Source organism: Phocoena sinus, chromosome 20 (genome assembly GCF_008692025.1).
Source record: "Phocoena sinus isolate mPhoSin1 chromosome 20, mPhoSin1.pri, whole genome shotgun sequence".
Taxonomy (NCBI): domain Eukaryota; kingdom Metazoa; phylum Chordata; class Mammalia; order Artiodactyla; family Phocoenidae; genus Phocoena; species Phocoena sinus.
The window spans coordinates 44,904,558-44,921,881 of record NC_045782.1 but is presented as its reverse complement, the minus strand read 5'-3'; the positions used below and the strand labels follow the sequence as shown (position 1 = coordinate 44,921,881).

General features: G+C 38.1%; 1 protein-coding gene across 2 annotated transcripts in view; it reads left to right on the top strand.

Moving 5' to 3' along the window:
• SMURF2 (SMAD specific E3 ubiquitin protein ligase 2) overlaps nucleotides 1-17,324 on the top strand; it is a 159,879-nt gene that overhangs the window by 92,442 nt on the left and 50,113 nt on the right. For both annotated transcript variants that reach the window (XM_032616027.1, XM_032616026.1), the window contains exon 2: nucleotides 14,207-14,245. In XM_032616027.1, coding sequence (XP_032471918.1) covers nucleotides 14,207-14,245 — 39 coding nt within the window. The remainder of the gene's footprint in view (nucleotides 1-14,206; nucleotides 14,246-17,324) is intronic.

Sequence of the window (17,324 nt, the reverse complement as noted above, 5' to 3'; positions counted from 1 at the left end):
CGCCACCAGGGAAGCCCCCTTTCTGTGGATTTTAGAACATAACTTCCCAACTTGTAAGGGCCGAGCAAAAGACTCTGTGCACAAATTTTGGGGGCACATTATAAAATGCTGTAGATATATTATTTAAATGTGAATATTGTAAATGGAAATAGGCAGAGAGATATATGATACCTGATATAATCTGGCAACTACTTTAGGTGTTCAGGGAGAGGGAGAGATAAGAAAGACATTTGCTTTCTGGATGATTGCAAGCATGTGGTGCAGTTCACAGAACTAGGGAGGTCAAAAGGAAAAAGAGCTGGTTCAGTAGGGAAGCTTATTAATTTAATTTTGAATAAAGATAATTTCAAGTGCTGGTAAGGTATCCAATTGGGTATGTGTGGTAGGCAGTTGAAATGTGGGCTTGGATTTTGAGAGAGGAGTGAGGCTAGACATACAGATTGAGACTCATCAATATTTACCAAAAGCTTAGTAGGTACATAAACTTTCTTATTGACTGAATATTTGTGTCTGTGTCCCCCCATATTTCATATGTTGAAACTCTAATCTGGGAATTCCCTGGGGGTGCAGTGGTTAGGACTCTGCGCTTCCACTGCTGGGGGCACGGGTTTGATCCCTGGTTGGGGAACTAGGATCCTGCAAACCAAAAAAAAAAAAAAAAGAAACCCTAATCCCCAGTGTGATGGTATAAGGTGGGGCCTTTGGGAGGTAATTGTGTCATGAAGGTGGAGCCCTCATGATTGGGATTAGTGCCCTTCAAGAGAGATGATACGTCTTTTGGCAATGTGAGGATACAGCAAGAAGGTGGCTGCAAAACAAGAAGGGGATCCTCACCAGACATTGAATTTGCCTGTACCTTGATCTTGGACTTGCCAGCCTCAGAACTGTGAAAAATAAATGTTGTTTAAACCACCCAGTCTATGGTATTTATTACAGCAGCCTGAACTAAGACAGGCTTCTCACCAGCTTGTGAGAAGATCCCTTTCTTGCTGTTTAAGGTGCTTGCAACCTGATGGATTAATTTTATTTGAAATTTTAGAGTAGAAAGAATAATAGCTAATATTTATTGAGCACTTGCTGTATACCAGGTACTGTTCCAGGTGTTTTATGTGTTTCAATTTATTTAATCTTTAAAACAACACTATGAGGTGGCTCCTAGTATTCCTCCTCATTGTAACAGATGAGATATCTGAGGTAAAGAGGCATTAAGTAGTTGTTCAGGGTCACAAGTTAATAAGTGACAGCACCTGGTTCAAACACAGGCATTCTGACTCTACGTGTTTAACTTTATATAGTGCTTATAGCTTAACACTATAGTATGCTGTTTCTGTGAATGTCTCTAGAAAAAGAGGGTAAAGGAGAGAAACCTGGGAGTGGCCAGAAAGTGATGTAACTTTTCCCCTAGGTGTAGAATAGTGTTAAGGCTTCATTGCAACTATATTCTTGAATTTTATACTAAGGTTTCCTTCTCTTGGTGTTTTGATGAAGAAAGTAAATTATTGTATGATTTAGACATACTAAATAAATCTCTTGAGCAGCCACCAGTTAGGAAATGGGTCTGTTTGAATGAAGGTGTCCAGTGAGGAAGGGGCAGTGGCTGTCTCCAGTAGCACTAGCCTGATAATGTTCAGTCTGCAAACTGCATTGGAGGTCCTTAAGTCATAGTGAAATTACCATCCTTATGAATGAAGGGTAGTACTTCTATGTATTTTCATCCCCAAATTGGAGAAATGAATTCAAGGAAATTTTGATTTAAGATAGCAGAAATGCTTTTAGATAGTTTCTTAAAATAACAGCTTCTATAGTTTGCCTGCTACTTGCCAAGTACCTAGACTACATGCTTTACATTTATTTCATGCTGAATATGTTGCTTGGCTTTAGCGGAACCTTTTTTTTAAAAAACATGTGAACTTATGCCAGAACTTGATTATTATGTTTATAAGAGAAGCTTTATTTTAAAATTACCTCTGATCACTATAAGGTAAATATTTACAGTTGTGGCTAGAAGAAATAATATCTGCCCTTATTATGTCAAAGTAGATCATTGTTTTTGTGTTGAAAAAGTTTGCACTTAATTTTTTTAAAACTTATTTGTACATCCTAATCTTATTTCAGTTTTATTCAGTTAAAAAGTATACTTGTTTGGGAAAATGTTTTGAGGAAAATCTTCATATGTTTGAAAATTTTTTTAAAAAGTAGTTACACGCATATATATGGAATCTAAAAAAAAAAATGGTTCTGATGAACCTAGGGGCAGGACAGGAATAAAGATGCAGACGTAGAGAATGGACCTGAGGACATGGGGAGGGGGAAGGGTAAGCTGGGACAAAGTAAGAGAGTGGCATGGACATGTATACACTACCAAATGTAAAATAGCTAGTGGGAAGCAGCTGCATCGCATAGGGAGATCAGCTCGGTGCTTTGTGACCACCTAGAGAGGTGGGATAGGGAGGGTGGGAGGGAGACGCAAGAGGGAGGGGATATGGGGATATATATACACATATAGCTGATTCACTTTGTTATACAGCAGAAACTAACACAACATTGTAAAGCAATTATACTCCAATAAAGATGTTAAAAAAAGTAGTTACATTTCATGAAATGTAAATTTTCATGAAGTATTTGGTTAGAATCAAAGTTTGTCTGGGTTTGCCCTTGTTTTGAAAGTAGATATATATATATATTTATATGAATATATTTTTTATGGATATTACATGAGTTGGCTGCATGCTCACCTGCCATAATAAATAAAAACTTGCAAGGTGAAAATAAAAGTAGTTACTTAAAAGTTGTTTGATATGAGTGAACTGGGTCATTTTCAGTTGGTTAACTTGAGAAACAGTTTTGCCTTTGATGAAATATTTAAATGGTGACTTTTTTTTTTTGGTAAGAGTATTTACCCCATTTTGGTAGAACCTGTATCTTTTAATACGTCATCTGTATACTAATTATTAATAACTTAACTACCTGCCAGATACTAAATACATGAAGCTAAACTTAGAGGCCAATTTGTTTTGTAACATGCATGAAACGGATTGCCTAAAATTCCTTGATTAAATGGCACTGTAACAAGATATTTAGTTAAAAGCAGGTTTAATATGATTGTAGAGGTAAACTATCATCTATTGAAAGAGAGAAATTGCTCATCTTTTGGAGAAGGTCCTTGTGCACCCTGGGTTTCTGTTAGACGTTTTTGTGAACCTGTTTCACCGGTAATTGCTTTAGCGTGTTAAGTTCCTTTAAAAAGGAGGAGCTGGACTTCCCTGGTGGTGCAGTGGCTAAGAATCCGCCTGCCAATGCAGGGCACACGGGTTCAAGCCCTGGTCCAGGAAGATCCCACATGCCACAGAGCAGCTAAGCCCGTGCGCCACAGCTACTGAGCCTGTGCTCTAGACCCCACGAGCCACAACTACTGAAGCCTGCAAGCCACAACTACTGAGCCTGCTTACCACAACTACTGAAGCCCACGTGCCTAGAGCCTGTGCTCCGCAGCAAGAGAAGCCACCACAATGGGAAGCCCGAGCACAGCAATGAAGAGTAGCCCCCCTGCTCGCCACAACTAAAGTCCACACGCAGCAATGAAGACCCAACACACCCAAAAATAAATAAAATTAAATTTAAAAAAAAAAAAAAAAAAAAAAAAGGAGGAGCTAACCTGACAGACTATGTTCAATTCTATATATGGTGGTTGAGAGTTTGGATTCTGTGATTAGACTATTTGAATTGGTATCTCAACTTTAGCACTTACAGTGTAATCTTTGGCAAGTCTTTTATGCCTGAACCTCAGTTACTTTATCTCTAAAATGTAGGTAGGGACTTCCCTGGTGGTTCAGTGGTTAAGACTCCTCACTTCCACTGCAGGGGGCACGGGTTCAGTCCCTGGTTGGGGAACTAAGATCCCACATGCTGCGTGGCCAAAAAAAAAAAAAAAAAAAAGTAAAATGTAGGTAATGCTACTACTTAACTTCACAGAGTGGTTGGTATACACTTGCACATAGTAAATATTCAATAAATGTTATCCAGTCTTTTTATATTCCTTACTAAAATTCCTTTTTATTTAATGTACTATTTAATAAATGGACTTTTACTCTTAACAGCATATTAAGAAATATTTTCTTATCAATAAATATTTACATAATTTTAATGGCTGTGTAATATTTGTGCATGCTATTTGTCATCCTTAACTATTTCATTATGGCATAAGTAAGGTTGTATTTCTGCTATTTCTGATATTTCTGCTAAGTACAGCATTTTGTAGTAATGCTTTTTTGGGATAATAACGCTCTTGAATATGAATCTTTGTGTAGTGCTCCTGTTTCAAGCAACAATAACTGAAACACATATAAGAACTATATTGTGTACACATTGTCAATAGAACTTAAATTTTGTGTTTAGGAGTTGAGGTAGAGGTTGTTTCTTGGAACAGAAAGATCTAAATTGTTGTCATGTGCCCGTGATCAGGACGGGTGTATATTGTAGACATTTTTAAAGCACTAGGCCATCCTGTTGGAATTTGTTTAGGAATGCTGTCCTCAACTTCAGTTTTATTTTACAATGGTAATATAAGTTCAGAGAAAATACAGAGTAATCTACCCTGTTGAAAAAGAGTCTGTACAACTTGCAGGAACAGTACTATATTATAAAATCTGTTTTTGTGGGGTGAAGGAAAATGGGATATCTGAGTGGTTTTCTTCTTTCTCTCAAGCAGCCTCATTCCAATCAGCAGTGTAATTGGAATGCAACTCCAATCTGGAGGAGGAAAGGAAATTTTTGGCAAGAAGATACTGAGCAGTTGGGAGTTTTATTCAGATTTAGCATAGGCAGCCATTCATTATGAGTACAACTCGGTAAGAGCAGCAATAGCATTCTATTTTTGCAGCTGGGATTTATACTCTGATATTATTAGATGGTGTGTTGCATATAGATAGCTCTTTTCCAACCAGAAAAAGAAATTATCAGCTTAAATGAAATGATAATATTTATTGCATCTGCACTTCTGCAAATAGTTTCTTCCAATCACTGCCTCAAATAAAATAGACTAAAGGAGATTTTTATGAAATTTAAAAATATTTCTTGAGAAAACAACAAAAATGGCATGATATTATACCTGACCTGCAAGCTCTGAGGGCAAAGGACTGTGTCTTATTTATCTTTGTATCTGCAGAATCTATCATTGCACTTGGCACAAAGTGGGTGTTCAGGAAATGTTAATGAAAGAGTGAATGAAAGAGTGCTCCCTTCTCATTAAGCATCTCAAGGTGGTCACATCTGGGGACTTCCCTGGTGGGTGCAGTGGTTAAGAATCTGTCTGCCAGTGCAGGGGTCACAGGTTTGAGCCCTGGTGTGGGAGGATCCCAAATGCAGCGGAGCAACTAAGCCCGTGCACCACAACTACTGAGCCTACGCTTTAGAGCCCATGAGCCACAACTGCTGAAGCCTGCGAGCTACAACTACTGAAGCCTGCGCACCTAGAGCCCGTGCCGTGCAACAAGAGAAGCCACCGCAATGAGAAGCCCACGCACCACAATGAAGAGTGGTCCCTGCTCGCCGCAACTAGAGAAAGCCTGTGTGCAGGATTGAAGACCCAGCACAGCCAAGAATGAATGAATGAATGAATGAATGAATAAATAAATTTATTTTTAAAAAGATGGTCACATTAATAAATAAGTAAACAAATTTAATTATTTAAAAAAAAAAAAAAGATGGTCACATCTCCTTGTGTGTGAAATAGAGAGGAAGTTACCAGTATCCCAGCAAGGCTGATCTTGCCTTATTTTGATTATCTCCTCTATCTATTTCAAACCCATCTATCTGCTGAAGAGTAGAATAGCTAGAACAGGTTTTAGGTTTTGGGAGTGTACACATAAGAATGAGAAATGCTTTGAAGGAATTTGAGAAGGGTAGTAACATGATCAAATTAGTCTAGTAAAATTAATCCAGTGCAGATCTACAGGCTGTGTGAGACATGGTCCCTAATGGAATTTGAAGTAATGGTACTGTGCTGGTATAATGCCACATTTGTAGTTATCAGTGATGGTAAATATCTGGAGTCCAGTATAATGTTTTGTTTTAGTACAGAAATTAGTGGAAGTTGATTGAATTATATTCTTAAGAATTCTGCACCTTTCTTTATAAATTATTTCAATAGAAAACTTACTAAACATTCAAAACTTTGAAATATTGATAGCTGTCTAGGAGAAAGTCTACACTCCGTAGCCTTCGTTCTGAGGGCTTCTCTCCTGCTAGTCCTTCCAGTAATTTAGTGTTTCTCAACATTATTTTTTACCTCTCTCCTGTAATAATCATTTAGAAAACAAAAATGAAAGTTCTTCTGCACCGCTACCCTTCCCAAGTGCCACGATTCCCAATCTTGGCTCCACTTTCTATAGTTTCTGTTACAAAAAATGTTAGATTTACAAATATAAATTTGTGCAAATATAAATGTAAAATTATACTACAAATATAAAAATCACATTGTAATATTATACATACATTCCTCAGGAGATTCTCATATATACCTCCTTAGCTGAGAATTTGTTATGGTGACAAATAGGAATTTGTCCTAGTGAAATTCATTAATTCATTGAGCATTTACTGAGCTCTTATAATTGGTACCAAGGACAGAAAGAGCAGTGGGCTGTGGTTCTAGTACCCAGAGTACATTCCCAAGAAAAAGAACAGTAAAGGCTCCAAGGGGTAAATATTTATTTATGTAAACAAATTACCAAAATCTGAAATGGTGCTTGACAATTTCCTTTTAAAATTTACAAGTACGAGTTTTTGCTTCTAGGGTATAAATAATTAAAAGACTGTCTGGAGCTTTTGAGATATAGTGTTAAAGTTAGCAGTCTGACCAATCTTGATATTTCTTTGTTTTAAATTAGTCTTGTTTCTCTGTGTTATCTTCCTTAGTCTCAGGGTTGCTAAAATTTCTCTTTATAAACTTTGAACCCAACTTTAAAGTTCACTCTTCTCTCAATTTTTTCAATTACCCTTTAAAACTTAGTCATATATTAGCAACATCTTATTTGTGATTAAAAGAAAATTTGTCAAACATGACCTGATGAGTATGTTTTAAATAGAGGGAAATGATAACAATGAGATTTCATTAAGTCAAAATTATGATTACCTGCAGATTGGTAATCTGTCACATAGTATAAAAAATCGCCCTTTCAATGAAATTATTTTAGATTATTTTGGAGTTTGTTTTATTCATTTAGCATTTTACTGAGTGCCCATCAAACGCCTGGCGCAGTGCTTGGTGTGGGAGATATAAAGAAATGATGCAGACATGATTTATGCTGGATAGAGTTTACCACCTTTGTAGTTATAAGCAACATTCTAAACTTAAAAACTTATAATAAAGCGTAACTAGTGCCGGTGATAAGTATGGGCTTCTGTGAAAATACATGTGGGCAGAAGGTTGAGAGAAACGTTCTAAAAAGCTTCCTTCCCTTTTGAGACCTAAAAGATGAGTAGGTGAAGAAGCCTGGGAAAAATGTTTCAGGCGGAGGGAATGGCACATGAAGGCTGTGGGTGAGAAATGGAATGTATTTGAGAAAGTGAAGGTTTAGTGTGGCTGTATCTTGGACTTGGATTCTTGGAGGGGAGGGGTGGTGATGGAAGATGAGGTCAGAGAGGTAAACAGGAGCCAGGGCCTGATGGGTTTGTAAACCAAATAGGTTTTGGGCAAGACCTTGGCAATGTTCTGAGGATGGAGGTCAGTAGAGGAGACGAGAGACAAGTTTACTGAGAAAGTGGTAGGTTGGGTATGCGATCCAGAGCACAGGTGGAAAGATTGTTTTGAGGAATGTTTTAAGCATGTTTTGGAATGTTATTAGGAGGGGAAATGGTTGGAAGGAATTAAATTATATTTTTAGAAAGATCACTTTAGGGGCTTCCCTGGTGGCGCGGTGGTTGAGAGTCTGCCTGCCGATGCAGGGGACGTGGGTTCGTGCCCCACATGCCGCGGAGCGGCTGGGCCTGTGAGCCATGGCCGCTGAGGTTGTGTGTCCGGAGCCTGTGCTCCGCAACGGGAGAGGCCACAGCAGTGAGAGGCCCGCGTACCACAAAAAAAGAAAGATCACTTTAGGTCCAGTGTGGAGAGCTGATTGGAGGCAGTTGAGCCTTAAGGCAGGGGACTGATGCGGAGGCTGTTGTAATGACCTAAACAGTAGTTGATGGTGGCCTGGACTAGGGTGATGGCACTGGCAATAGGTAGAAGTGGACAGACAAGGATATTTCAGAGGCAGAGTTGATTAGAATTGGTAATTGCTAGGAGGTGGGGAGGGGGAGGAGTAGTGAAGGTTGCTATGGAAGTTTCTGACTAGGGCAATGGAGTGGAAAGCAAGGATATTTATTGAAAGTAAACTGGAGAAGGAGTTTGAGGGAAGTGGCTGGTGGGGGGGGATGGTGATTTTAATTTGAGGGCATATTTAGTGTGCCTTTGTGGACCTGGAGTTCAACAAAGAGCTAAGAGTTGGGTTTACAGATTGAGGTTTCATCAAAATGGTAAAGACCAGGGAGAATGTATGGAAAAGAGGCTCTTCAAATTTATTTTTCAAGACGAGAGGAGGAGCTTTGTCAAACTGTTAAACTATGAACTTTCTCCCCAGAAAAGTACACGTGCATATAACAGTTTTTGTTTTTATTTTGTTTTTCTTTCCCACTATGGTTTATTACAGGATATTGAATATAGTCCCCTGTGCTATACAGTAGGACCTTGTTTATCTGTTTTATATATAGTAGTTTGTATCTGCTAATCCCAAACTCCTAATTTATCCCTCCCCACCGCCTTTTCCTTTTGGTAACCATAAGTTTGTTTTCTATGTCTGTGAGTCTGTTTCTATTTTATAAGTAAGTTCATTTGTATTATATTTTATTTTTTTAAAAAATATTTATTTGGTTGTGCTAGGTCTTAGTTGCAGCAGCCTCCTTAGTTGTGGCTCTCTGGCTCCTTAGTTGTGGCTTGCAAACTCTTAATTGTGGCATGCATGTGGGGTCTAGTTCCTTGATCAGGGATCGAAACTGGGCCCCCTGCGTTGGGAGTGCAGAGTCTTAACCACTGCGCCACCAAGGAGGTCCCTGTATCATATTTTAGATTCCACATATAAGTGATAGCATATGGTATTTGTCTTTCTGCTTTACTTCACTTAGTATGATAATCTCTAGGTCCATCCATGTAGTTGCAAATGGCCTTGTTTCATTCTTTTTTATGGCTGAGTAGTATTCCAGAGAGTGTGTGTGTGTGTGTGTGTGTGTGTGTGTGTGTGTGTGTGTATCACATCTTTTTTCTTTCTTTTTAAAATTAATTTATTTTTTATTAAAAGAATTTTTTTATTTTTAAAATTTCTTATTTATTTTTATACAGCAGGTTCTTATTAGTTATCCATTTTGTACATATTAGTGTATATATGTCAATCCCAATCTCCCACTTCATCCCATCACCACTCCACCCCACCCCCCCCGCCACTTTCCCCCCTTGGTGTCCATATGTTTGTTCTCTACATCTGTGTCTCTATTTCTGCCCTGAAAACTGGTTCATCTGTACCATTTTTCTAGCTTCCACATATATGCATTAATATACGGTATTTGTTTTTCTCTTTCTGACTTACTTCACTCTGTATAACAGTCTCTAGATCCATCCACGTCTCTACAAATGACCCAATTTCGTTCCTTTTTATGGCTGAGTAATATTCCATTATATATATGTACCACATCTTCTTTATTCTCATCTGTCAATGGGCATTTAGGTTGCTTCCATGACCTGGCTATTGTAAGTAGTGCTGCAATGAACATTGGGGTGCATGTGTCTTTTTGAATTATGGTTTTCTCTGGGTATATGCCCAGTAGTGGGATTGCTGGGTCATATGGTAATTGTATTTTTAGTTTTTTTAAGGAACATCCATACTGTTCTCCATAGTGGCTGTATCAATTAGCATTCCCAGCAACAGTGCAAGAGGGTTCCCTTTTCTCCACACCCTCTCTAGCATTTGTTGTTTGTAGATTTTCTGATGATGCCCATTCTAACTGGTGTGTGATACCTCATTGTAGTTTTTTTTTTTTTTTTTTTGGCGGTACGTGGGCCTCTCACTGTTGTGGCCTCTCCCATTGCGGAGCATAGGCTCCGGACGCGCAGGCTCAGCAGCCATGGCTTGCAGGCCCAGCCACTCCGCGGCATGTGGGATCTTCCCGGACCAGGGCACGAACCCATGTCCCCTGCATCGGCAGGCGGACTCTCAACCACTGCGCCACCAGGGAAGCCCTCTGCCCATTTTTTGATTGGGTTGTTTGATTTTTTGTTATTGAGTTGTATGAGCTCTTTGTATATTTTGGAAATTAAGCCCTTGTCAATTGCATTGTTAGCAAATATTTTCTCCTATTCTGTAGATTGTCTTTTTGTTTTGTTTATGATTTCCTTTGCTGTGTAAAAGCTTATAAATTTGATTAGGTCCCATTTGTTTATTTTTGCTTTTATTTCTGTTGTCTTGGAGACTGACCTAAGAAAACATTGGTATGATTTATGTCAGAGAATGCTTTGCCTATGTTCTCTTCTAGGAGTTTTATGGTGTTGTGTCTTATATTTAAATCTTTAAACCATTTTAAGTTTATTTTTGTGTATGGTGTGAGGGAGTGTTCTAACTTCATTGATTTACATTTGGCTGTCCAGTTTTCCTAACACTGCTTGCTGTTGTTTTCTCCATTGTATATTCTTGCCTTCTTTGTTGACGAGTAATTGAACGTAGGTTTGTGGGTTTATTTCTGGGCTCTCTATTCTGTTCCATTGATCCATATGTCTGTTTTTGGGGCAATACTGCACTGTTTTGATTACTATAGCTTTGTAGTATTGTCTGAAGTCTGGGAGTGTTATGCCTTAGGATTGCTTTGGCAATTCTGGGTCTTTTACGGTCTATATAAATTTTAGGATTATTTGTTCTAGTTCTGTGAAAAATGTTATGGGTAATTTGATAAGGATCACATTAAATCGTAGATTGCCTTGAGTAGTATGGACATTCTAACAGTGTTAGTTCTTCCAATCTAAGACCATGGGATATCTTTCCATTTCTTTGAATCATCTTCAATTTCCTTTTGTCAGTGTGTTGTAGTTCTCAGCATGTAAGTCTCACCTCCATGGTCAGGTTTATTACTAAGGTGTTTTTTTTTTTTGATGCAATTTTAAAGGGAATTTTTTTTTACTTGCCTTTTCCGATATTTCTTTGTTAGTATAAAGAAATGCAACAGATTTCTGTATGTTAATCTTGCATCCTGCTCCCTTGCTGAGTTAGTTTATCAGTTCTAGTGGTTTTTGTGTGAGTCTTTAGAGTTTTCTATATCTAGTATCATGTCATCTGCACCAATGCTCTGTTGAATAGAAGTGGTGAGAGTGGGCATCCTTGTCTTGTTCCAGATTTTAGCAGGAAGTCTTTCAGCTTTTCACCATTGAGTATTATGTTGGCTGTGGTTTTGTCATAAATAGCTTTTATGATGTTGAGATATGTTCCCTCTGTAGTTTTTATCATGAATGGATGTTGAATGTTATCAAATGTTTTTTCTGCACCTATTGAGATGATCATGTGTTTTTTTTTGTCTTTTGGTGATGTAGTGTATCACATTGATTGATTTTCATATGTTGAACCATCCTTGTGATCCTGGGATGAATCCAACTTGATCACGTGGTTTCAGTTTGCTAATATTTTGTTGAGCATATTAACAGTTTACATATAATTCCGAGGTTTACAGGATGGATATCTGTGCTCCTCGGTTTATAGAGTAAAAGAGGACCTAAAGTAAAGCCCTGAAGAACCTCAAGTTTCATGGGTGGAACAAAGGAAAAAGATCTGGCATAAAAGACTTTGAATGAATTTTATGCTTGGTGTAAAACCAGGTGAATGTGGTGTTAAACAGAAACCAAAAGAAGAGAGGGGTTTTAGAAGAGGGAGTAGTCAGTAGTGGCAAATACCCCTCAGGGGTCAAGTGTGATAAAGAATGAAAAGTGTCCATTGGATGGATTTATTAATTAGGTCCCCAGGGCTTTGGAGAAGCAGTATAGGGGCAATGGTGAGAGTGGAAGCCAAATTGCAGTGGATTGAGGCATTAGTGGATATAAAGAAGTGAAGTCACAAAGTGTAGACAGTGTTTTAAAGTAGTTTAATTATGAAGGAAAAGAGGTAGGATGGTGGCTGGAGTGGGGAGGTATGGGCAAGACTTGAATATGTTTAAATACTGATGAGGCAATCGGTAGAGGAAGTGGAGGGAAAGTTCTTGAGAAAGTGGTGGGTTGGGTATGAGATCCAGAGTACAGGCAGAAGGATGGTGTTAGGAGAGTAGACATTGTAAGTGGAAGGAAGAAAAAACGAATGAGTGTTGAAACAGTACGTTTGTAGGTTTAGTGAGAAGAAGTTGGAGGACTTCCCATATATTTTCTATTTCTCTTAAGTAGGGTGTGCATTTATTTTACATCTTGAATCTTAGGATGGTGGTTAAAAATTATGAATGCCTCGTCAATACTGGAGATTATAATTTGGATTTATGTATGTGTTGTATATGTATTGATCCTGAGTATTCTGTTCAGTTTATATGATGATAATAAAAATTTATAGAGGAGTTATTCTTTTTTTTTTTTCTTAAAACGTTTAATCAGATCCAATTCCAGGTTCTATATGACAACAACACCCACCCTCTTGGTTTTCTCTCTCTCTTTTTTTTTTTTGGCCATACTGCGCGGCATGCAGGATCTTAGTTCCCCAACCAGGGATTGAACCTGTGTCCCCTGCAGTGGAAGCACAAAGTCTTAACTACTGGACTGCCAGGGAAGCCCCTAGGGAAGAGTTCTTCTAAATCAAGTTTCTGATTTGGTACTCCGAGTTAATGGCCTTAGCTTTCATGATTGAGTTTTTATGTTTTTAAACTATGACAGGGCCTAAGAGACTGTGACTAGTAAATCAGTATCTTGTGCTTACTTAATAATTTTATTCATTTACTGATGGCATCTGTGTTCAAAATTATTTATTTTTTATTTATTTATTTATTATTATTATTTTTTTTGCGGTATGCGGGCCTCTCACTGTTGTGGCCTCTCCCATTGCGGAGCACAGACTCTGGACGCACAGGCTCAGCGGCCATGGCTCACGGGCCCAGCCGCTCCGCGGCATGTGGGATCTTCCCAGACCGGGGCACGAACCCGCATCCCCTGCATCGGCAGGTGGACTCTCAACCACTGCGCCACCAGGGAAGCCCCAAAATTATTTTTATTTGAACTTTTCAAGTGGTTAATTATATTTAGACTTGTTCCCAAGGTTTATGTTAAATGAATTTTCATACACTAAACTTCCAATAAGTGTAACTAATTGAACAGACCATTTAAACTGTGAGTAGAAGTGGGTAGAAGTTAACCCAACATTACTTTCATAGATATTTTATAAATTGAAATATGAATATATGGAAATTGGTGGTTTCCCTTCACTTGTAACAAGTTTGGATTAAAGAAGTTAATGACTATAAACAGTGATTTTTAAATTGACATGCAGTTCACATACTGTAAAATTCATCCCTCTAAAGCATGCAATTCAATGGTTTTAATATATTCACAAGGTTGTGCAGCCATCACTGTGTAAGTGATAATTTAATGCAAGGTAATCCAGAGAATGTGGATTTGGGATAGCTATCTCAATATATTAACTTAATTTTTGGAAGATATAGTAGATCTCTCTTGTCATTGAGCCGATGTTTCTGTGGAGTTTAGATGGAGAGTAAATAACAGAATGTCATTTTTAAAAAAAATGTCACCAGTATCAATTAAGCTTTGTTTTCTTGTGATCCTCTTCATTATAAAAATATTTTACCCTTAAAAAAAAAATATATAACCCCCAATTTACATATTTCCTCCTTAGAACTATATTTTTCCCTTGCCTCTAAGTTACTCTGAGACTAGATCTTGATGGAAGACAGGAAGTGGTTCTTTATTAGAATACCAGATTTAAAAACTTTCTTGCCCTCAGCTGTTACTGGTGATCATTGCTGAAGTTGCCACCACTGGTTCAACTGTCTTTTGCTAGTCTTTAATCAAAGATTGTGATCATATTTCATACCTTGCTATAGTTAGTGTTTATTTATTATTCACTGGTATTTTCAGTGTTTCGAAATGAAACTTTGACAATGCAGTCTCACCATTTTAATTCTTCCCATGTATTTTTTGTTTCCTTTACAGTACTCTGTGCAAAAAACTTGGTGAAAAAGGATTTTTTCCGTAAGTAAATTAACTTTAAATCTTGTATGTTGTGTGTAGATTCTTTGGAAAGCATTTTCAGAATTGTCTTGTTTAGGGATTTCTCTATTCAGAAATATACTCAGTGTTGTTTTATGAATTCTTTGATTCAGAGGCTTTTGGCATCACATGTTTTAAAGACGATTTTGTGCTCCTTAGCCCCTTTCCCTTTATCCACCGCCCCCCCCATATTTGTGTGAAACGTGTGTGTATATGCAGACGAATGTAATGTATATTGAAGGTGTGCATACTACTAGATTTCTAGAAAAGGTTTGAGATTATTTTGTAAGCACTTTTTCCTGTAACATTTTATAGGAAATTTTACCCATGCATTCAGGAGTCATTGGAAGGAAGAGAAGTCATTTAGCCTGCTTGGAATTTCCAGAATATAGGAAAGAAATCTCTGCCACATTTGATCGTAGAATCTCTTATGTCTCAGACTCCAAAACAGACATTTAGTTCACATATTTGCAGTCTCTTTGCCAATCTGTTGTGAAAATTTTTGTGGCTTTATTTAGGATTAAGTTTTGCGAGGGAAGATTGGGAAGTACCACTCACGTGTGTGTGTTTACCCTATAATATTATACTTCACATTCACTTTAAATTATTATGTAAAAATGATATAATTTTTGGACTTCCCTGGTGGCTAAGTGGTTAAGAATCTGCTTGCCAATGTGGGGGTCTCGGGTTTGATCCCTGGCATGGGAAGATCCCACATGCAGTGGAGCAACTAAGCCCATGTGCCACAACTACTGAGCCTGTGCTCTAGAGCCCCTACAGGCCACAACTACTGAGCCAGCGTGCCACAGCTACTGAAGCCCATGCGCCTAGAGTCCATGCTCCGCAACAAGAGAAGCCATCACAATGAGAAGCTGGTGCACCGCAACAAAGAGTAGACCCTGGGCTTCCCTGGTGGTGCAGTGGTTGAGAGTCCGCCTGCCGATGCAGGGGACGCGGGTTCATGCCCTGGTCCGGGAAGATCCCACATGCCGCGGAGTGGCTGGGCCCGTGAGCCATGGCCGCTGAGCCTGCATGTCTGCAGCCTGAGCTCCGCAACGGGAGAGGCCACAACAGTGAGAGGCCCGCGCACCGCAAAAAAAAAAAAAAAAAAGACAGAGTAGACCCTGCTTGCCGCAACTAGAGAAAGCCCGCGTGCAGCAACGAAGACCCAAAACAGCCATAAATAAATAAATACATTAAAAAAGATATGATTTTCAGTAAAACAAACAAAAAAAGAGTCCAAGCCAGCAAAATTTTTTTGAATTTTATTTTTTTATTCAGCAGGTTCTTATTAGTTATCTGTTTTATACATATTAGTGTATATATGTCAATCCCAATCTCCCAGTTCATCACACCACCACCACCCTGCCCCGCCAGTTTCCCCCCTTGGTGTTCATACGTTTTAAGCCAGCAAAATTTGATAAGTAAAAATATTTGAAGTTAGAAATAGAGAAGTTCATTAGATTTTTAGATTCAGGTCCTATCAGCCAGCAAAAACTGGCTATGTATGCTGTCTAATTTAATATCTGACTTAGTTAATTTTCAAGTGTTTGATTAAAAGAAGTAATAAACTCTTGATATATTTTTAAATCATACTTAATTCATTCCACTTGAAATTTTATTACTTAGTCTTCCTAGAGTAGAACCTGAATTAAAGTTTATAAAATAGCATAAACTATGTAATTGAAAAATTATGCTTATATGGGAAAGCAATTAAATAGGATAATCCGGGACATAATTAAGCAGTTTTCAGTTTATGTACCATGTGCCTTCTACCCCATAGCATGTCGCAGGAGGAGAGGCCAGTGTGGCCTCTCTCCTTGCTGCCACCAATTAATGTTATCTTCACAGGCTGCTGCTGAACTACCCACCTCATCCCTGTTGCTAATAACCTGATAGCCAATGTGTACTCCTTTTACCCTCCTTAAGGTTGATCCAAGGTAGGATTTATCCTAGTGGGACTGCAAAGTGGCCAATGGGATTGGATAGGCAGGTGACAAGGAGAAGAGGGAGGGAAGTGAGTAGTGCACACTCTTAGAGCTTCTTCTATACTCCCCAAGACAACTGGTCTGGTTTTAAAGACAAACTCCTCAGTTTTGTCTCCTAGCCTTCCTTCCCAAATTCTTTTCCTTCACCTAGAGTCCCAAGACACACCTTCTCCAATAAAATATCAGATATCCTTGTTTCAGTTTTCCTAGGAAATCTAGAGGAATCTTACTCTAATTCTCTGTAAGCCCCTGAGAGCCGATTATTATCAGTTATATGACCTTTATCTGTCCTTAAGTTGTACGTGAAAAAAAGGAAAGAAGGAAATCTTCCCCTTTTTTATTGTTGTAAGCAGTAAAAATTGATAAAAATTCTTGAGTTGTGAGCTTGCTTCAGGGATAAGAAAACTAGGGGAAATTGTGTGATTATCTTTAAAACTCAGAATGGAAAAAGCACTTGATGACCCTGGAAAGGAAAACAGGAAAGCCAATCCTGAGGCTTTCAGAAGGGACTCAGCCAAGGATGGAATATCCCGCAGGTTCACAGTGGCGGGGGTCCTCCTGCTGTGATAGATTTATATTTACTTATTTATTTATTTATTTTATATTTATTTTTAATCTGTTTATAAGTTGAGGGTTGCCCACATTAATTTCAGAGAAAGAGTTAAATAATAGTTCCTAAATCCCTTAATCAAATTTGAGTGAGAGTGTGCGTTTATTGATCAGGATGCAGTTATTGATACTGTAATATAGTTGTTTTTGCTTGTAAATCAGTTTAAATCGTGTTGAATGGGAAATGTAAATTTTAATATGAAGCATGACTATAGGCTGACTATATATGTGTGTATATATAAATATATTTAACTATGAAAAAAATGCAGTGTCATGTGTTGTCTTTTGGAATTTGTATACTTTGAGATAATACTATTTATTCCAGGGTATCTGCCTTTGCTGAGAAAAGTTTTGCTAACGCATGTTTTGGAACTATTTTCAAACTTACTGGCTTTTAAAAATAAAAGTACAGTACATCCCCCTTCCCCCAAAATTTTGGCAGGAAGAATTTCAGACACATAGCA